Source organism: Andrena cerasifolii, chromosome 12 (assembly GCF_050908995.1).
Source record: "Andrena cerasifolii isolate SP2316 chromosome 12, iyAndCera1_principal, whole genome shotgun sequence".
NCBI lineage: Eukaryota > Metazoa > Arthropoda > Insecta > Hymenoptera > Andrenidae > Andrena > Andrena cerasifolii.
Genome location: NC_135129.1, coordinates 7,728,709 through 7,750,602, shown reverse-complemented (window position 1 = coordinate 7,750,602; position 21,894 = coordinate 7,728,709). Strand labels below are relative to the sequence as shown.

Below are 21,894 nucleotides of genomic sequence, written 5' to 3'. Positions count from 1 at the left end.
GAGCTCGCTTTAATAAAATAAGTTTACGAGCTTCCTAAGAATCTGAGAGATAAATTGGAGCAGTGCCTCCATCAGTAAATACGCTATTATTAATTATTTTAAAGTAACTGTGGCTTCCGTGAGGAAAACAGTGTATTCTTCAAATAAAATCGTAGCGAATCGTGTACAGGGGAACGTTTCTTTTCTGCTGTTGGAAAGCAGAGAATGGAACAAGTAGTAAAGGTAACGCGATTTATGAAAGTATAGTGAACGGAACGTTGCTAATCATTTGCTTAATGCTTTTGAATGTTTCTTAATGAAGTGTAGAACTACTCCTTTGCATCCACAAGGATTAACGGTTCGTGGATCCAGAGTGTTCAGGAAGGAACTATGTACAAATGCATCGCCACGCTTCTTTGTAATCGTCTTCGTCAAACGGCACCGTCGCTCTTCGTGGGGCCGTTAGAGTCTTTTGGTGAGCCGTCCTCCAGCTTTACGGTGGCTTGTTTCTTGCTTTCGTTGGCGAATTCGTTGTTAACGATACCGTCGATGTTATTCAGACTTCCGTTTCCACCCCCGATTACTATGTAGCTCCCGTCGTTTGAGAACGGTTCGATGCTCTCGCGTTGACGAAGCACGGCTTGCACGTCCGACGGGTGAATCGCTGTGTTGCTCCGGCAGAACCATTCTTTGTCCCTCGAGCGATGGGAACAGTCCAAGAACGCGGCACAGTTCTATGAATTTTTATGGATAAATTGGGTTAATTTGTTTTCTTTGTTTGCACGATTAGGTTCGTTGGTAGTTAGAGAAAGAAGATAGAAATTTAAGCTAGAGGCAGAGGTGTTAGTTTTAATAATGTTACACTTAGGTTTCTAGCTGAGAAGGGTGTACTTAAACTTGTTGTTAGTACTTTAGTATTTAGGGAAATTTGGGGGTGGGTCTCTCGAAGCGTAGAAAACTCGAAGGCTAAGAAAGCTTCGAGTCTCGACAGTTCCACAATTTTGGCCCAAATTTTTGTGGATCTCAGTTTTTAAAGCAAGATATTCTACTTTTAAATTACGAAACAGAATCTGCATTTCAAGTGTCGAAATTTCCAGCAGTTCTGAGTTTCAAGTTTCGAAAGTCTCAGGAGTTTCAAGGCCCTGCAAATTTTCAGATTCGAGTTTAGAGAATTTAGAAATTCGGTTTGAAAATTTAGAAAGCAGACAGTTCCAAGTTATTTAGTTCCTACATATTAATTTCAAATTTGAATACTATAGGATTAATTGAACCACAGGGAACCACAGAAAGAAGACATAGCTTACCGCAGCCAACAGTTCTTCTTTTACCATTATAATTCAGTCTCATATTTAATTTCACTAATCAAAATTTAAAGAAAAATTAAAACCGGCTTCAAAAAGATAAAAATGCACTAAAAAGTAAAAATAATTATATCACTTATTTAATCTACGACTCTCAATTTTTTATGTCAGCGCCTCATCATTTGCACTGTGTAAATCTGGCGCCGACATAAAAAAATTGTGAGTCGTAGATTAAATAAGTGACAAAATTATTTCTTACCTTTTAATGCATTTTTATTTCTTGAAATCAGTTCTTATTTTTCTTTAAAGTTATATAAACTACATTTATGTAAAACAGTATGGGTAAACCTACGCAAAGAGCTGCTCGTAAAAAAAGGAATCGTTTGCTAGAAACGAAAGATTCTAAGAATGAGCGACTTGAAATAGTGAGAATAGGGATGTCTCAAATTCGTTATATGGAGTCTGCAACTCAACGCACGGTAATACTGTAAAATGCAAGAATACATGAAATACAAATTATGTAATAACGCGAAGTTTGAATTAACCAGTACTGGCAAAGTACTGAGCCAATATTGATGCAGTGTTGGAAGGACCCACCGCGGCATCGCCCTCTTTCGAATAAAAAAAATACATAAAAAATCGGTCCAAACGCTAAGGAGTTATCCGGGGACAAACATAAAAAAAACATACATACGGGTCGAATCTATAATCTCCTCCTTTCTGAAGTCGGTTAAAAAGAACTAATAGCAAAATTTCCCAAATATAAATTACTCCCTGCTTTCCTCCCTCGCAATCACATTCCCACACAACGTGAGCGCTGAATAATTAAATTCCAATAAAAACGAAGAAGCTTCCCTCCACCACATTCGAGTAGAACCCCTACTGGAAAGCGAATTTCCAATTTTCCAACATTTCTTACCACCACATTGTCCGCGACTCTCGAGCCTCCGCACCTCGACTGAGAAGTGAACCAGCAGCACTCTTCAGGGATGATTCTCGACAGTATCTCGCCGTTCTCGGCGATCCTGTGAATAGCAGCGGAGGCGCCAAGGATGCCGCAGGATCTCGACGAGAAGGGAAAGATGACGGGAGCGGAGAGGTATGCCTTCGGGTGCAGCTGAAGAAAAATAACATACGCTCTACTGTATTTCGATATCTCGTATCACTTTTTTCTTTTTTTTTTTTTTCTTTCATCGCTCCTCCCCCTTCCTCGCCTCGACTGTCGCACAGATTGATTCGCGTAATCGCGGCTCACGCTTCCTTTCGTCAGAGGACCTCGTTAGAATTCAACCTAGCAACGAGTCCGACCACCAAAGTGAACTTTCAAGCTCAACGATGTACCACGTCCCACTACGAATGAAAATCATCCTTCATCGTTTCGCTTGCACTCTGCTCTTAGCTCTATCAGTCCTTCATTAACGCGTTCCTCGGCGATCCTCTCGAACGTGTACGTAGGGAGGTGATTCTAGAATCTCGGATAAGATACATGTTTGCCCTAAAAAAAAAATATCCAAAGAAATCGGAGTGACAGACAAACTTTAATTCTCCTTTCAGAGTCACATTTAAACGAATCGGTCTACCACGTGCGCCGAACGCCCCGCAGGCGTTCCGATGCTATGGTAAAGGTATATCTCCGCAGGATTTCCGCACGGAGCGTCCACCCTCCTACCGTTACTCAAAACCATTCTCATCTTCGAAACAGACCCAGCTGATCCCAGTTCCCAGAATCATCCGACACACGTATACTCGGTTTTAACGCGCCAACCAATGGCGCGTTCCCTCGCGGAATTTCGGGGCTGATAGAGCTAATGCTCCTCGCGGAATATAATTGTTCGTTTTGCGTTGGAGTTCGATAGAATAAACACGAGCCTTTGTAAGGACTTTTACACCGACTTGGCACTTGCAGGATTTAAAGAGATGTACAATTTTTCTTTCCTTCTTATTCCTCTTTACCTTCCTCCTCGCCCCCCCGTTCTCTAGCTCGGTTCCATAGCGCGTCGCCTAGCGATTAGATTGATTAAGTTTACTAATGATTAGACAGAGAGTCGTTACGTGTTATATAGATAGAACGTTTCCGCTCCTCCCGGCGATCGTTCGACATTCGCTCCCCTTTGCCCCGCGGCCGGATCGCCTACGCTACTCGCCTATTTAATATCGTTGCCGATAATCACAAGCTGGTGTATCGCCCCTCGACAAACAAACGAAAAAAAAATCTCGAAGTGGCCAACGTATCGCTAAAAAATTCCGCCATAGGGCTCGTGTTTCCTCCGTTTGGGATGGACGAGGTTGGCGCGACACGAGGGAACGCTTCGCAACGCACTTCAACGGAGGGCGTGCTCCTGCAGGTTGTTTTCGCAGCTTTTGGATCGGTGGAGGAAGCTCCTCGGTCTTTTGTCGAGTTAGAGCGATTTCTCACAGAGTTCGGCGTTCGATCCGATCCCTTTGCGAAGCGGATCAGGGATTCTCTTAATTCTCATCGTTTCGAATGTTGCTGGAATCTCAATGGTCTGCTTTTAAAGGTCTTGGAAGCATTGCTGCGTAATGTGTAGGGAAATAGGAGAACCAGTGGAGAAGTTAATATTGTAAATGGAAGTGAATGCAGGCTTGGAGTGCTTTAGATAATATCTACGTCTTATGTAATAGCTTCTCTTGTTGTTCAGCCTTGAACTAATTCGATATCCATCAAGTTTCTATTCTCATCACTGAGATAATGTATCTGAGAGTTCCTCGGAGACTTGGAGTGACTCGAAACACTCCGAAGCCCATCGCTGTCTACAAGTTTATTTCCTACAACAATTTCGAAACGATGAAGCTGTAGAAATTCCTGCTCAGGGGCGGATTTGTACATAGGCGGCAAAGTTACGGCGAAAGAAATTGAATTGGATTTTCTTTCGAGTAACGAATTAATAACTCCTACGTGAGCTGCCACATTGAATTAATTTTAAATTGAAATATTTCACGGGGAGGGTGAAGTCTCCAAATCCGCCCCTGTCCCTGCTCGCGCAAGTGATCCAAAAAGCTAGGACAATACAGGATGTACGTGGTCGTTGAGATACCTTGCGCAGCTTTTATCACAACTCGCGATTCTCGACGCCGCGACGGCGGGCTTTTCATCGCTGCACACCTCTCTACTAAACTACGTACGTCGATTTAACATTAAAACAAATCACAGCATTTTTACATCATTCCCGTGTCTCGCGGACGTTCGTCCAGGAGCGAGACGAAACAAACGAAAAGAAAGAACGAACGTCGCCGTCGAAAGTGTTTCCCTACGGTCAAATATCGATTATAAACTTTAACTTCCCTCCTCCGGCTTCAACCACTCGTTCAATCCGTCCGCTCGATAGAAGCCGGCTTCTCCTCGCCTCCGGTATCGAGCGGACAGGAGCACAGAGCGCTGCAGCGTACGCGGCAACGCGCGTGGCACGTAAGCGCGACGGTGAACGTGAAATAAAAGCTTCTCTTTTGATTTGGTCCCACCATAGGTACAGGGTAGCCGGCACGAATAATGTCGAGTCGATGTACCGATTGATCGATCAACGCGAGCCACGAACGCCTGCACGGGATCCAGAGCTCGGTCGGACGCTAAAGCAGCTCCTAAGTTGCTAGCAAAGGAGATGCACGCGGCTCGGTGTCACCTGTTTCGTTAAAATTTTCGATACATACACTTGGTTCGTAACACGTGCAACTATGTATTAAACGCTCAGGGCACACTGTTCAGAAGATCGACTGAAAGAGTGGAGGTTCAAGGTTCCATTTTCGCCAGATCTCGCATAAGAACAGTGCTGGATTAACATCGGTTCAAGTATCAGGAGAAAGGTCACCCATAGAAACGTTCTGAATTTTAAAATCTAAATTCTGTTAGAAACATTTTGTAGCCAAGCTATTGGCAATTCCTAAGAAATCGTAGATTGCTTTGAAGTGATCAGCCTGTATAAGGGTGCCTCCTTACAGTTGCCATTGCAATTTAATTTTAATTCAATTTTTAAGTTGAACTAAGCGTCCTGCGCGTTTAACGTACATGCTGCGCAGTGTTTATACAGAAAGTTTTAAGAAAACAGGCGATAGGACCCTCGCGCAACCTTCTTTTAAGCAGCCAAGTGATAGTGGACTGATTCAATCAAGTTCAGTAGACTATCATAGAGGAGGAACGGATTTATCATGAAATATCAGTATTCCCTCGAACGATGTCGGATTCCATCCAACGCACATTCAAATTCAATGTCAATCGAGTAGCAATCCCTCGGCGCGCTAACGCAGCAATTCAAAGCATGATACCTCCGCGACACACAATTTCAAAAGGTCCCAAAGTTACTGTAAATCCGATAGTAAATACGCGTTAAAATGGAATGTATAAAAAATTGAAATCACTAGGTCTTAGGTACGAACAGCTAGTCTTAGTTTCTAGAATCTTAACTGACGATCTCCTCCCTTCGCGTTAGTACACCGGAGTTACGATACTTACTCGCGATCTTTTAAATCCATTCCTCCTCGAGTCTATCGCGAGCGCGAGTTCTGAATACAAATCGCCGTGCTACCTTCGATAAACGGGCTTCGAAAGCGCGCAGAAAGAGTGAAAGGGTTCGCGGTCGTCTTTGGCGTTCTTCTCGACGTAAAAGTTCGCGAGACGTTTACGTTCACTTTTATTTATACGTTTCTCCGCGCGGCAATACGTGTCGCCTAGAATTCTACTAAATAACTTATGTATATACCTCTTCGTCGCGCGCTCTTTCGTTCCTCCGTTACATAAGTACATATATATATTTATATATATATATATATATTTCTTTAAATATATATTCAATATATTCATATAATCTATCGCCGATACGCCAGCATTCGGGCGCCGTCGACGATATCTAACAACTTGATGGAAGGGTGCCGATCCGACCCGCCCGTCGACACATTTTGATTATACTTCTTCCCAGGCCCGAGGAACCCGCGAAATCCATCCGCCCTCCCCGAGGATACCTCTTCCTTTAGCTAATCGAAACATATCGGTGTCCCCCTGCGCAAAATCTGACGAGGAGGATATCGATCGCAGTCCCCTCGCCTTTACCGTACGCAAACTTAAACGGTGCTTCACTTTGCAACCTTCCGCTCGCTCCTTCTCTCTCCATTTTCTAACAAAGAGCCGCGGCTCCTTCAGCCGTGCCACGGGTATCTCGCGAGAGCGCGGGTGACTCGGTCCAGCTTCTGACGTGCGAGACTGCTTTGATTTCCCTTCGAGCTCCTTTCTTATAAATAAAACGGAGGAGAATTTTGAAGACCCTCGATAGCCCCACGGCCGTCTGGAAGGCACAATCTCGACGAGCACACCGTGGTTCTTCGTTTCCGTTTAATACGAAATTTCGTCGCGGCAAGTTCTCGTACAGGGAGAAACGGGCGTTACAGTGTCGCGAATGATCGACGCTCCCCGCTAGGGGATCGCTGTAACATTGGTCGTGGCGGAGCGCGAGCTTCACTCCGTATACAAAGCGCACCATCGACCCGCTTTCGAAGAAACTAATTAAATACTACGGAGAAGTGGACGGGACGCGTCCGTGGCGAATCCGATAATCCCTTTCGCGGGCCAGCTCGCTGCGTGCCGCTACCAAACCCAACGCTACCGTTCGCGGATGTGTAAAAAGTAACCCTCGTGTGACGGTGCTCGGGATTGCCGAGAAATCATTCGAATGAAAGATCGTGTAGAAAACCCTATACGTAATCATATAAAATAACTCGCCCGCTACCGCATACTCCTTGGTGTTTCGTTTCATGGCAACGTATATGACATATGAATATACAGGGGGACACTAAGTGGTCTCAAGTAGTCTCTCTGTTCGTCGCTTTAAACGCTACTCCAGTTCCCTCTCTCTCTCCGCATCTATCGCAGTAAATTTGACACACTTTACTCCCTTGGACGCAACAGTTTGTTTAGAGCAGGCCCGTCCAACTTTTGCTCTTGCCTTCGAAGGGCAACCGCTGGTGGTTGCGAGCGAAGGCAAGAGCGACGGTTGTGCCCCGCCATGGGGACCTTTCGCTCTTGAGGGGCCTGGCTCGGTGCCTTCAAGAGCGAAGAGCAACTCGCGGTTGCTCGTGCGAGCAAATCCCTGGACAGGCCTGGTTTAGAGCTTGTTTCATAGACCAGCGTTTCCCGAAAGGAAGACTGCCAGGTTTGGGTGTTTTGCTCGCCTTCGAGAGCTGCCTTTCGAGGGAGGGAGAACGAATTCGTGTTGCATGTGAAGAGCCGAAAGCCAGGCCGCAGTCGGGAAACGCTCGAGCCCACGAAAGGGTTAAAAGATCCGCTTAAATTTCGCTACCTATGGCGCCCACGTGAGGGCTGTGCCAGCGAGGGGCGGCTGGCTGGCTGCAGTACATGCCGATGGGCGTCGGTGCGACGAGATCGTTGCTGGAGTCGTCGTAGCCGGCCTCCTCGCCGTCGTCCCCGTCGAAAGCTCTCCCGGTGGTCGTGGACGTTGCGGTGGCCACGGCGGCGTCGTGCGTCGCGGCCGTCGCTACGGCCCCGCTCACCTCTGGCATACGCTCTGTACTTACGTTGCCCGCCTCCGTGTCGGTCACGTCCACCGTTCCTCCGCTCTCGCCCACCATGTTCACGAAGAACTCTGACCTGGAGAACCTGCCGATCTCCGTCGAGCCGAAAGCCTGGTGGAAGCCGGGCAGCGGCTGCTTGCTGGCGGCCTTCTTCTTCGGCTCGAACCTCTCCGACGATCGCCGCGGCTCCTTCTCGCGGGACACGCTCGACTCCTGCTGCTGGAACAGTAGATTTCACGGGGATAACGTGGAGGGACAATGGAGGATAGTGATTGATATAAGCTATAAGAATATGTTTGTTTTTTTTATTTCAAACAATCCTACGTCGAGTTCTACTGTCTACCGTTTACGCCTTTTTTGTTAGAGCAGTGCAGTGAGTGCCACGTAAAATTCGAACCACTGCAGGAACATGAAAAAAAGTTTGTATACTCTTGAAGACCGAATAAAGAAAGACAATAAAGTTTTATATTTTTTTTTTTTAAAAAGTCCTAAAGATCACCTATTTTTTTAACGATTTGATAGGAATGTTCCCTTCAAGTTTCTTTTGCTCGGGGACAGTAGATATATGAACTGAGATTAGGTGAAGGAAGAATAGTTGACTTTGAGGCTCGGGGACACTGTTTTATTGATAGAAGTAGAGCCGCGAGGCAACGCTGCGAGTGTCTTACCGTCGTCGACGTCAGACTGTCTATGGAGATTGCGTTGTTGATGGTGCTCGGCTCCCACCTGGGCCCTTCATCCTCTCGACGTGCCCTCGACGTGGATGCAGATTCCACGACGGCGTCGACCGATGATTCGAGCAGTCTTGGCATCTAGAATCGTGTACGGATGTAAATTCATTTGTTCTATGGGTGCGACATTGTAATTTGGAACGAAGGGGAACCTGGTGCTCGGGGGACGAATACGACGGTCTCACGTTGTCCACCTCGAGCTTGTTCTGGGCGTAGGTTAACCGCGCTGCTTCCTCGGGGAACCCACAATGTCTGCTGGGCAGACGATCGCGCAGCAGGACAGTGTGCCGTGGCCCGCGAACTCCAATATTTCGAGGCATGGCTGGAGCATCTGTAAAAGGTGCATGCTCATTAAATCCGTGGGGGCAAACGAGTATCAGATTTAAAAAGGAAGCTTATGGTGGAAGCCTGGTTTAGGACGCTGAAAACACGGCGATTTTTAAGAATTATTTTCTCAACAAATATAAGGCGAATCTTTCCAAAACTTTAAGGGTGTTTTACTGTATATTCAGACAACAAGAAAACTTTTTTTTATTCTATAATAATTTTTATTCTATAGTATAGAAGAACTTAGGCTCTTTTATTTCAGGAAAATTTTAAAACTCCGGCGGCGCGTACCAATAAAACAATGTTAAATGAATTATTATTGAATAAGGAAAAAGTTTTCTTGTTGTCTAAATATACAGTAAAACACCCTTAAAGTTTTGCAAAATTTCGCTTCATATTTGTTGAGAAAATAATTCTTAAAAATCACCGTGTTTTCAGCGTTCTAAACCAGGTCTCCCCCTTAAGGGACGACTTTTAACTAAAATTTAGTTCCCTAGCTCGCAAGAAACTTACGTGGCAGCACGCCATGGCAAAACTGGCCCCACGGCCCAGGCCCATGCGAACTCGGGCTCTGGACATTTGGATGAAGGATCCCGCCCATCTGCGAAGGATGAGGCGACCTGGGATGCTGATGGGAACTCCCACCGTTCTAGAATCATTCATTCAACGTAAATCCTACATGTAGTAACTCAGATCAGGGTGTCCCAGTAACGAGCTCTGAACGAACCACAAGACGTCCACCCTGACCTACTCCTATCAGAGCCCGATCCAGCAAAATTGATATTTGCCGCCCTTTATCTTCTATCTATATAAAAGAACAAGTCCTGACTAACTGACTCATCAACGTCCAGGTCAAACCGTTCAACCTAGGAACGTGAAATTTGAAAGATGCATTGTTTTCATGACATAAGCACCCACTAAGGATTTTTAAAAATTCCATCTCGAAGGGGGTGAAAAGGTGTGAAATGTATTTTCACGGATTCCTCAAAATCTCTTAGGCCCAAAGCACAGCGCGGGGGTATTCAGCTAGTATTTAATAATAAATAATTGCTTTCAAATATAATTTTTGACAGTGAGTCAATTTTGTCTAAGTATTTGTCGAAGAGCAAAAGCTTTGTTTTACAACAAAAAATTGTAATATTCGGAATAATCCTAAATTAACAATTAACCAATTCCGTCGCTCCGTTTGCGGCCCCTAGATCGGGCCCTGACTGCTGCTCCTTCCCCCAGATAAATTATCAATACACCTGACGCTTCGCTAAAGCACCAGTTACCTCGCACAACCCCTTAAACGATACTATCCCGCCAGAAGCAGCGACCAGCGCTCACCTGATAAGGGTGCCATTTCTGGCCGTCGGCGAATTCCCCGTACTCCGGGATATTCTCCTGTCTGCGTAACTCCCTCTCCCTATTGACATCGTTGAAGTCAATGGAGTATCCTGGGCCGGCGAACGCTGCGCCGCACTCCCCGGCGTTGGCCACGTTACTCTGGCCCCTGATCGGGTCCTTGCACTTCTCCAGGCCCCGCTGGTGCATCGTGCCCATCACCTGGAGCCTCTCTATGGGGTCCCCGTACCAATCGCCGGCCATTCGCGGCGAGTGAATCGATTTCGGACGAGGCACCGCTTGGAACCACGGCTCCGCCGCGCGGTCCGACTCCACCGTCGAACCGATGGGCAAACCGGGCGCGGACACGCAGCCGAAGCGGTGCTGGTGATCCAGGAAGCCGTTGGAGGCGACAGGGCCGGTGATGACGCCCGCTCGGGCGATCGCGCTCTGCAGGATCGACCGTCTGGACAGCTCGCGGCTCTGCTCCCGCATCGCCTTCCTCAGCCTCGCCTCCTTCGGATTGTACACGTAATCTGTGGGGCAGGTGGACATTCGTCAGCAGGTTCAACCTTCGTTTATCGGCGAACAACCGTCCCGCTGTGTGGACAGTTAGATAAGGGGACGTGAATCACGGGGCGCATAGGGTGGCTTGCTTCAGCCGATATCTAAGTACGTGTCACCTGGGGCTGGATTCGGAGATATCTTCATCCTGTTATTGTTACTTTATACGGGACACGTTACCGCCTTCCTCGCGTTTCTCTCGAAGTCAGAGGAGGCCTTAAAGGAACGCAAGATCCCACCAGGCGGGAGAAAAGGCAGGGTGGCCGTAATAGGACTGACTATTAATTATAGTTGAGCATAATTTAACGCGAAGGATTATGTGCCATTTCATACAATACGATATCCTTCCTTTAGGTCCTTTATTACCGCCGCCCCTGCATCTACTGTGTAGCAAAAGCATTCTGCAGTATTTTCTACGAACACCGAAGTACTAATAACTTTGATGAAATCCTCTTAAGGGGGTGTTCTACCAAAAAATTCTATTTCTTTTTTTGTTTGATTTTCAAATATTTTAGGGTTTCGAAAATACGTCTCTAAAATATTAAGGTGAAATTCGAAAAACTCCCAGAGTTATAGGGGTTTAAGGCCGCAGCGTGGCCGGCAGTCGTTCCCTCGACTCTTGTATCTAAAGAGGCTATGACTGCCAGCAGAGAAGAGAGAGCTGCCCAACATGATTTTTTTGAAGCTCAGGAAGGTTTCCTCTACGGTCCTGGTATACCAGATTAGGGATAAGTTACAGAAATTAGTTGTTATCTACCGCAACTTCAGTCGTATAGGTCGTGCTGCATGAAAAACTTTAAACGCGTTTTTCTCGAAACAATTTTTTTAGATCGGGCGCACATTTTTCTCAAACACTACTAAATATGTGTGCAAAACCCCTGCCCTGTGGGTGCGATAGGTTTTCCAGAATTAATTCTCAAATATCACCTTCAGAAACGAGTGTCTAGACTAGAATACCGCCTTAATCAGTGGCGGATTTAACAGGGCGGCTGATGAGCAGTTGCCGCCTGAGCCTCTGCCCAGAAGGCCCCTTTAGGGCCCCATCTCCCAAAAAAATTACGGTTAGCTATATGTACATATCCAAGCACTACATATTTTTTTCGTACTACTACACTTGATCCGTTTTTAGTAAACTACCTCTTCGTTTCCCGAAAAAATGGGCCTCTCAGAATGTTCGCCACCTGGGCCTATTTTCTTAAATCCGCCACTGCTCTTAACAATAAAATGAAACAGAAGCTTCCGCGCTGCCACAGCTTTACACGCACGCGCGATAGATCTCCCCTTTACCCTCCCTCTGTCGGTAACCCCAAACCCGCGAGTCTCTCCTGAACGAATGGCAGGATAGTTATAATGGCCCAAGGAACTCCCCATTCCAGCCAAGTTCAATGGCTACGCGACTGTAGCGAAGTCTGAGAATATCTACCTGTAGGGTACGCAGGCGGTATAGCTCCGTTGTAACGCGCGCCGGCCTCGATCGCGCCAGAGATCGGTGGCGGATCGTAGCCGGCGTAGGTGCTCGCGTTATCGTAGCAGAAATAGTGCTGCTGCTGATAAAAGTGGCCCCCTCCCGCGTAAGCCTCGACGTAGTTGCAGCAGTCCATCTCTGCGACAAAAGGTCGGTCCTTATCGCGCCGCCCGAGAACGACTTCTTTCCTCGACTCTCCCCTCCCTCTCGCGCTTATCAGCGATGTTCGCGCGCGGCTATCATCGTCGTCATTCGAGCCACGGGCGTAAGAATGCGCCCAGGGTTAACTTTGGGTCCTTATCCTCGGGTACTTGAAACTGTCTTTCGCGATTGGAAGAATCGCGAGATTGGCCCCCTTCTTCCTCTTCTCTTCTGTCCTCCCTCCGTCACTCTCTCTCTCTCTCTCTCTCTCTCTCTCTCTCTCCTGCGCCTTCCTTTTACTGCTCTACAATGCGCGTCACCGCGCGGAGTTTACGTGGAAAGACCACGCAAGAGGTGGCCGCGTCGGGAGGCGTTCGATCGGCCTCCTGCATTCCGTCGGGAAGACCCAGTGTTACTCGCAATACCGCGGCGAGTGGCGTCATCGTCGTCCTCGGCGACGCTGTCCCCGTCCTCCTCGCCGTCATCGTCTCCCTCGGTGTAACCGTTGCGGCTCGAAATCCCGTGTCCCACTGCGCACACCACTAACTATAGCACCGTCGATCGTGCCTCCAGGGCCATGAGAGCCGTCGATTCCACGCTGGATACAATTCGACGTGTCCGACCAGCCGCGTCATAGCTGCACCGGGGACGAGATCGATGCTCGATGCTTTTTCTCTCCCCTCGACGCCTATCGCCGCCGTTTTCTCTCATCTAATCGGACCGAAGGCTACGCCGGCTCGGAGACGTACCGTTTTGTATATCGCATCCTCCGTTTATCCGCTTGGTCCTGCACGGTAATCCGTCTCCGTTGTTCCGGCCGACGAGTCGAGGGAGTTAGTTGCTCTAGCCGCGATCCAGTTGGTGGAAGATTTTGCTTCACTTGCTTTCTTTCAGTTGAGAATCTGCGGTTACCAGCAGATTACTCCCATCCTCAGCGTCACCATTATGAGTCACTGAAAGTGTCTAGATACTCGTCCCTAATCTCCGACGCAGAACAATGTTTAACACACTGATCGTTAGTCCCCGGTATGTTCGTTCAGCCGTTCACTCCGAGGTCCAAACTCGAACGAGCCATACTCGTGTCTTTTCTCTCAGAGTATGCTCTCGGCAGCCCCCTGTTCCTCCGTCAGATATCTCTTCCCCAAGAGATTCGATCAAACTCAACAACTGTCCTTTCGATTCCCCCCTCGTGCGCGCATCCGGCGACCTATTTACGCGCCCGTCCCCTCGATCTTCATTCAGTCATTCACTCCGACGAACTTGAATCCCTCGCCGAGCCACTGCAAATTAAACGTCTCCAATTAACGACGCAGCCGTACCCTCTCTTATCAATTCTTCAAGCCGTCCACCGGAGACCAACACCTCCAAACAGACATTCCCAACCGACTGTTTACTCCCGCGAACTCCTCGTGCGCGCGTCCAGCGACCTATTTACGCTACCCCTGCAACATTTCCCCCGATCATTCCAATCGAACTCGTGATATAAACACTTGTACCCTCCGCGACCTACACCCCCCTCCCCCCACCCCCAAAACTGTTCACACTCTTCCACCGGAGGAACCGTCTCCAGCATCCCCTCGGTTCGACCATTTACCCTCTCGATCGGCCTCCTCCCTTGCACCGTTCATCTCCATCGGGCTTGAATTCAAACGAGCCACTCCGAGTACGTGCTCCTCCGCTCGCGGTGCAGCATTTCGCGTCCCCCCGCGATCATCGCCCCCCTCCCCCTCCGGTCTTCTATCCTCCCATTTTATTTATTTCCTAGCCCGGATTCCTCGCCGCGTTTCTCTAAATCGCCGCTGTCCAGCCAGTTATCGGCTCTCACTGTTTACCGCGGTCTCGCGCGCGCGTCCACCGACCTATTTACGCCGGCGATCTCTCGGTGTCTGGCTTCCGGTGGAGGAGGCGCGCGTGCCGCAAGCGGGAACCGCAGGCCGCGCACGGGTGACCCGCGTTCCTTACTCGCCGGTGCACTCCGTTCGCACTGATTTCGCCAGCGGCAGCACCGTGCAACGTCGACGAATTTACGTGCGTTTCGTCATCGACGAACCCCACCGACGGCGGCGGCGGGCGCGCGGGGAGGGTAGGACGAGAGGAGGGATAACCTCCCCACCATCGACGGGGCGGCTGGGAGTACGCGACAGAGAGAGAGAGAGAGAGAGAGAAGGGAGGAGAGAGAGAGAGAGAAAGGAAGAGAGAGAGAGAGAGAGAGAGAGAGAGGAAGAGAGAGAGAGAAAGGAAGAGAGAGAGAGAAAGGAAGAGAGAGAGAGAGAAAGGAAGAGAGAGAGAGAGAAAGGAAGAGAGAGAGAGAAAGGAAGAGAGAGAGAAAGGAAGAGAGAAAGGAAGAGAGAGAAAGGAAGAGAGAAAGAGAGAGAGAGAAAGGAAGAGAGAGAGAGAGAGAAAAAAACGAAGAGAGAAAGAGAGAGAGAAAGGAAAAGAGAGAGAGAGAGAGAGAGAGAGAGAGAGAGAGAAAGGAAGGGAGAGAGAAAGGAAGAGAGAGAGAGAGAGAAACGAAGAGAGGGAAGACCCTAGCCCGCGTCTCAGCCCCCGTGCGCGAAATAAAGAAACCCGGTGTGTCGTTCCGATCGATCCTCGTCGTCGTTTTCCATCTTCGATCCTCTGGCGGAGGAATCTTTCGCGAAATCGATCCGACGCCACCCCCTCCTAGCCGGCTCTAACGCCGGCCTCGGAGGCTGATCGATGTACCGTGTTATTCTTGCCCCGTTCCCTCCGCGGCGGCCCGCCATCGATTACTCGCCGCTCGAACTGGACGCAGTTTCGACGATCCGGTTAAACGGATTCTTTTCCCCGGCGCTTTTCGTCGGCGGACGTAATAGCGGGCGTGGGTAGCCTCGTCGGTGACGTTTCTGGTCAGACGATCGTGTAACAAACAGCACGACAAGTTGCGCGGAAGGAGACAGCAGACTGACTGAGAATCGCGTGGACTTCTCCTCTGTCGCACTCGGGAGCCACGTGTGCAGGCGGGATCCCGCGGTGGTGGACTCGATGGTCGGATCGATTCGCCGAAAGATACACATGCGGCTTTTCGCGTATTCCCCTGTTCCACGCTGACCGCGTCTGCAGTGGCGGCCGGATAATCCGTCCCCGTCGGCGGCGTTATCACGAGATCACGGCTAATCGCCCGGCGAGCACCTGCGTTCCCTCGCGGAACATCGATCCTGTAAAGTTCGCTTCCACCCCCCACCCTCGTTCCGACAAAAAGAGAATGCAATCCGGGCGTCAGGAGCGTCGGAGTCGTCGGCATCGTTCCGGTATAATCTGGAATCCCGATGTGCTCGACGAACGACGCGGCTCGTTTTCTTGAGCAGCCGAGCGTCGCGTTGATGCGATAGCGGATCGATGACCGGCGATCGTTACGCGGACGTTGAGGCGACACACGACGGGGGTGGGGGCGTGGGAGAAATAGAGAAAAGGAGGAGAAGATGAGAGAGGAGGATGGGTGGAGAAGGAAAGGGAAAACGAGGGAGATAGACAGAGGGGTGGGAAGGAGAGGGGAGGTTGGGTCTCCTCCCTCGTGTCGTGTGTCTTCGGGCTGACGTGCCACCTGGATGCACGAGCCTCGACATTTTGACGGCTTCCCTTGGCGGCGACCGCGCCGAGTCACCCTCGCTCCGTCTGCCGCCACCCCTCCGCGCCACCGCCCGGTCTCGCGCGATGCAGTCGCGCAGATGCACGCGAATCCGCTCGAACGCCCGCGCGCAGACCCATATCGACGCTTTCCCGGTGATCTTAATTGACCACTCCGGTTGCTCGCGCCTCCAGCGAGCCCCGCGTCGATTGCGCGACCAGCGTTTAGTGGGGAATTTAGCCTGGATCTTTGCACCCTCGACCGCTCTCCCTCTCCGTCGTCCCGACACCCTCCCCCCCTGCCGTCGACTTTCAGCTGGAGGTGGCTATCGGTGACGATGAGAGGAGCGTTTACAGGGTGCTCCCGCCGTCAACTCCCTCCCCCGCTGATCTCGCACCTGAACTACAGGGTGTCCCATAACGAGGATGTACGAACGTCTGCCTCGCTCGAGGGATGGCTCCTGCGGGAGACGTTGTCCAAGTGTCCGTCGCTTGTTGTCCCTTCTTCTCTCGTTGCTGGCGGTCGCTGGAGAGGTCCGATTTTATTTAGGCTTCTTAAAAGCCTCTCGTAGTACGCTGGCCGTTGGAGAAGGCGAGGTTGTTGCTGGGAATTCGATGCTACCGCCGGCGAACACTGTATTCCTCTCGATTGCTCCTCGAGGCGCCGCGAAGCTCGCGTTAGGATTGAACGAGTCAAAGGGTGTAGCACAGGGCTTGAATAGGTTTCGGAAATAACTGTTTCAAACTGTTATATAAAGGTTCTGAGTGAAAGAGTTATGAAGAACCTTTATTCGGAATAACCGTTATAAAGAAACTAAATATCAGACTATATAAGTATAAGTTACGGTTCCTATATAGCTCTGTAACTTTTATTTTTTCGGTTCTATAACTTTTATTTTTTAGGTTTTATAACTTTTATTTTTTAGGTTCTATAACTTTTATTTTTTAGGTTCTATAACTTTTATTTTTTAGGTTCTACTATATAAGTTACAAAGCGGTTATAGAACCGATACACTCGGCGGTATGCAAGGATCACTTGTATACATATGTACAAATGTGTACATAATATATATTTGCTTACTTATTTACAATAATTTTTAAACAATTTGGTTACACAGTGTAATTTATATCTGTAATATGTTGTGATTTCATTTACTGTAAAACTCTGTACAATCGTTACAAGAATCGTTTCTATAACCGCTTTGTAACTTATATAGAACCTAAAAAATAAAAGTTATAGAACCTAAAAAATAAAAGTTATAGAACCTAAAAAATAAAAGTTATAGAACCTAAAAAATAAAAGTTATAGAGCTATATAGGAACCGTAACTTATACTTAAATAGTCTGATATTTAGGTTCTTTATAACGGTTATTCCGAATAAAGGTTCTTCGTAACTCTTTCAAGAACCGAAATCTTTATAATAACGGTTTCAAGCCCTGGTGTAGCGGGGGTCGGAATGCCGAATGATGGATGCCCGCGTGCTCGAAGGTGTACACAGACGGGAGAAGCGATGTCACGCTAATACACCATCTGCTCGTGATTCAGTGCCCTTGGAGGAACACTCGAGAACGAGGCTTAATCTACGCAGATGCACGAGGCCCCGCGCCGCGCCATTCAGAAATCAATCCCCGTTTCTCAAAATCCTATCTCCCCTCCCGCGTGCAATCGCCGCGATCGGATTAAGCGCGGGGCAGGTATCGGCTCCCGCGATCGATCCGTCTAATATGCAATTACTATTTACCCCCGTTGTACGGGCTCGTCTACCGCGTCCCGTCGATTATTCGCCATTAATTAAAACAGTTACAGCAGGCGACCGTGCGCCGGCCTCCCGACGCTGCGACCCTCTTCCTCGATCCACGCCAAGGAAATCAGCCCTGCGCAAAAAAGCTCGATCAAAACGGGACCCCAATCACGTACCAACCAATTCGTCCGCAGTCAACTTAACGAAATTAAAACGCAGAAGCGAATAAAAGAGAAAGCGAGGGAACGGCATTCGTGAAATTTTAAATCCTCCGAGAACATATACCCGACACCATCCGCTCGCGACGGGAGCGCTTTTTTCCACCGTTTTGCTGCCCGGATTCCGATATTAGCCGACGGTGGAGAGTCAGCGATCATGGAGAGGGCGACGAGAGGGGAGGGTTCTAAAACGCGATTACCAGCTCGTCGATTTGCGGAGAGAGGGGGAGGCCGGGATGGACGGGGCGATACGAGTTTTGCGGGTCGAGGTGCACAGGGCACAGGGTGGCAAGCGGAGAAATATTCTCGGGTGAGTGACGGGGAACGCGCGGGAGGGAACAGTAGAGACCGGAGGTATTGATTGCGACGCGACTCTAGGAACCTGCCCGATACACGACCGCCGCTCTACCTACCTACCTACACCCACCTACAAGCGCGATTATTCCTCGCGTATCCGGCGTTACAGAGCGTGCACGCGGCTAAACGCCCTCCGCGGGCTAACGGCCGCCCCGCGAGAACGGCTAGAAAATCTGTGGACCGGGGGCACCTGGTGCTCCCTCGATCGTAGAATCCAACCGATCGCAATGCTCCTGGCTATTTCGTGCTCTCTGAGCACAGTTCCGAGCGGCTGTATCACTCGCGGTAGCTACGTCAACCTGGCTGAACAGAAAGGCACGGGTGAGAGGGGTGAAGGTAAAAGTTGAAGGTAATTCGACGTGGTTTGCCATTATTTTTGTTGGCAAAAGGCAAGCGATTTTAATGATGGTAAATTGAGGTGTTCAGCTTGTGCCTTGACACCTTGCAGCAGGGTTTACAAAGTGGCCGAGGCTTCTGGTGTATTATTGGCGATACAGTCACTCACGAGTTTGTGAAACGAAAGATTACCGAAAACTAAGCGAGTAGGGAGGTAGCAACTCTTGGTCCCCGAGGAGCATTGACGCAATGCGACTCTGAAGGAGACTACAGGAGTCTCTGTATGTCTTTCAGTATTTATAATCGCGTATGACTATCAGAATGTGTAGTAGATAGGTGGCCAGTGTAGTGTATATTTTTATTTTATTTATTTATTTATTTATTTTTACGGGAAAGAGCCCATTGCTTGCAAAAAGAAAAAAGAATCACAAAACCACATTACCGCTCATGAGAAATCACCCATCGTACCCCGAGAACAAAAATTTAGAGTGCAAAGAGAATACCCAAACAAAACTAGGAAATATTAACCCCACTGAGCGAGTAACCTCCCACACAATCATACCATTCCCATTCAGAACTTTAATATCATGATTTAATAATCTTTCGCTAACAGGGCAAGATCCCCAAGCCGGAAATTAAAAAAATTATGAAACTTCGTGAATATGTAAAGGGATTTCCTCCTGATTACAACGCAATTTTTGTTTCGCTGTCTAAATTCACTCTAAGGGGGTGAAATTCACCGCTGAAAATCCAGCTAGCTTCCAATTTTGTGTTATAACTCGCGATAGTCCTAATTAAATGAAGTAACTTTTGTCTGAAAACTTTTTTCCTATCTCTCGCAGTTCGCGAGTTATAGCGCAAAATCGAAAAATAGCCGGATTTTCAGGGTTCAATTGCACCCCCTTGGAGCGAATTTGGGCAGCAGCAAAAATTGCGTGATACATATCCTCAAAGTTGCAGAATTTTTTTTTAATTTCCGCGTTAGGGATCTTGAGCTTTAAATAAGTAACTAGTGCTTGGGCTTATTTTCCGAAAGCAGAGAATGGGAAAGTAATAAAAATATCGAACACTTCGAATGTCCTTCGATTTATAAAGGAGGAACAAAGAATATAGGATTCTTTATTCTTCCAATATCTACGGTACGCTCGGCGAAGCTGCTTTAAATATATGTGCTTGTACACAAGTGTGCGAGTTGATCGTAAAAGCGGAGCGAAGTTACTCGCGATTGAGACGATCCCAAATATTTATGTACGTCGTAGCCGTGTACATCGGGGTTTCGCTCTTTTTCACCGTGTTTGTAAGGATACAACAAGCCGTGGTGTATACCTACCGAACGCACGCCACGGACGTTCAGGCATATCGGTAAACTGCGACGGCGGCTACAAACGCGGAAACGAGGTCATATCGGTTCGGAGAGGGAGAGCGAGGGAGAGAGAGGGAAGCTACGAGGACAGAGCGTACCTGGATACTTCCTCTTGTGCTCTGCGTCCACTTCCCGTGCCAGGGCGAAGTACTTTTCCTTCACGTCCTTCGCCATGTTCTTCCAGAGGATCCCCAACCTACGCGTGCGATACCAACGATTTCAGTACACTATAAACACGCCGTGGCAGCTACAATGTCATTGTGTCGCTGCGGTCAGAGCGAGACGAAAGCAAAACAAAGTCCAGCGCGAATGGAAGGGGGCAGAAGCAGGCAGAGTTCGAAGAAACTCCGCGTCTACGTGATACTATGTACCAGAAATATCTGTTCGGTGTTCCTACAACCGTTTCAATCAACTAGGAAGGAACTCTACGAGCGCCTAAATGTTGAGAGGTTTCGTAAGAAACGGAGGTCAACCGCGAAAGCAAAACAAACTCCGGCTGGGAGGGAAGGGGGGCGAGCGTGAGCAAAGTTTGTGGAAACTCTGAACCTACTATTATCGGAGATTCCTCGGTATCCCTGCATAGTGCATACTGTATAAATCGACCAGTGGTTCTTACCTAAATCCGAGGAGGTTTATTAAGCAATACAAGTGAACCACGAAAGCGAAGAGAAGTTTAAAGAATATTAAACCTGTACGCATTACGAGCCAGAGAGGGGAATGGAACTTGCCTGACACTGATGTCCTTGTTCGACTCCCTCGGATTCTCAGCGGCGAGCTTCTTGCGCCACTCGTTGGCGAAGAGCATGAAGGCGTTCGCTGGCCTCGGGATCTTCCGTTTAGCGCCGCTGGGATCGGCGATCCTACCCCCGTCGATGCACAGGAAAGCAGGGAACCCCTCGGACTGGATCTGCGACCGATCCAGCTGCTGCAGCACAAAGATCCTCTCCTCCTCGTCGCTCCTGCCTCGTCGCTCCTGCCTCGCCTCCACGCGGATCCTCTTCCTCGGGTAGTTCTCCTTCTCGGCCTCGAAATCCTCGGCGGCGATCACGGGGCCCCTGAACATCGACGCCTGGGACTCCCTCTTTTTGCAATCATCGCGCGGCTTCGCGGCCGAGTCGCCGAAGCTGCTCTTGGCGGCCCGGATGGGAGGTGGAGCGTCGTCGCCGACGGCAACGCGTTCGCAGCTGGCGAAGCCCTCCTCGATCTCCGTCCTGACGGCGGCTGAAACGGTATGTCGTATCACTGTCGCGCGAGCGATAGCTTCTGTTGAAGTTGCGGTGCGACGGCAGCGGAGAGCACTGCTCGCTTGTGAAATTTGACTCAGTCGGAACTTCGAAGCTGAAGCTAACGGGGGATCGGAAATTCCGTGGCTGGGGCTGTTGCTTCGTTTAAGTTCATGGCGTGTGTCTTTACATAAGGCATTCAAAGTGTCGAGGAGAATTGGAAGCTCAAAGAGGCGCGCAATGTAATTAATTTTCTTAACGATAATTCCGAATCGATCCTTGGAAATACAAGCCCGATACGAAAGTCAGTCCCAGCCTCGCGTTCCCCCATCCTCTTACAATGTATTCGAGCCTGCCGTCAAATATCGCGGCGTTAATAATGCAACGGGATTGTTGCGACAGGCCTCACCTTTCTGCACGAGATTCAGTATCAGCCCAGGCGCGTCCATGGCGATCCTTCTCACCGAATAATACTCAAATTATCGTCCCTTGTTTAACAATAAATAACGCTGCCGCGGCGTCTAATAATTACGCGAAAGCTGACGCACGAGCGCTGTTATTATTCGGTTGTCGGGAGGGGCCGCGTTGGTTGTTGAAAACACTTGAAAAATCGTCGCGAAACGATCCGTCGATTTTCTTCCCTCTCTTTCCCTCTCTCGTCGCTCGGCGGCCCGTGATATTAGCCGCGTGTGCCGGGGG

General features: G+C 49.0%; 1 protein-coding gene across 3 annotated transcripts; it reads right to left on the bottom strand.

The window, feature by feature from the left end:
• Positions 1 to 221: 221 nt before the first annotated feature.
• Positions 222 to 21,738, bottom strand: LOC143375284 (uncharacterized). Of its 3 annotated transcripts, none has more exons than XM_076824242.1 (10): positions 21,605 to 21,738; positions 20,662 to 21,193; positions 20,071 to 20,168; positions 10,202 to 10,734; positions 9,386 to 9,521; positions 8,698 to 8,876; positions 8,483 to 8,626; positions 7,818 to 8,033; positions 2,200 to 2,397; positions 222 to 713 (listed from the first exon to the last, which is right to left on the bottom strand). In XM_076824242.1, exons 1-10 carry the CDS (start codon positions 21,642 to 21,644, stop codon positions 411 to 413), a joined length of 2,379 nt encoding a protein of 792 aa, XP_076680357.1. In that variant the 5' UTR covers positions 21,645 to 21,738; the 3' UTR covers positions 222 to 410. The 3 variants fall into 3 exon arrangements, with proteins under 3 accessions (XP_076680357.1, XP_076680358.1, XP_076680359.1); XM_076824243.1 differs by having other exon boundaries at positions 7,818 to 8,030; XM_076824244.1 differs by having other exon boundaries at positions 7,818 to 8,027.
• Positions 21,739 to 21,894: the final 156 nt, after the last annotated feature.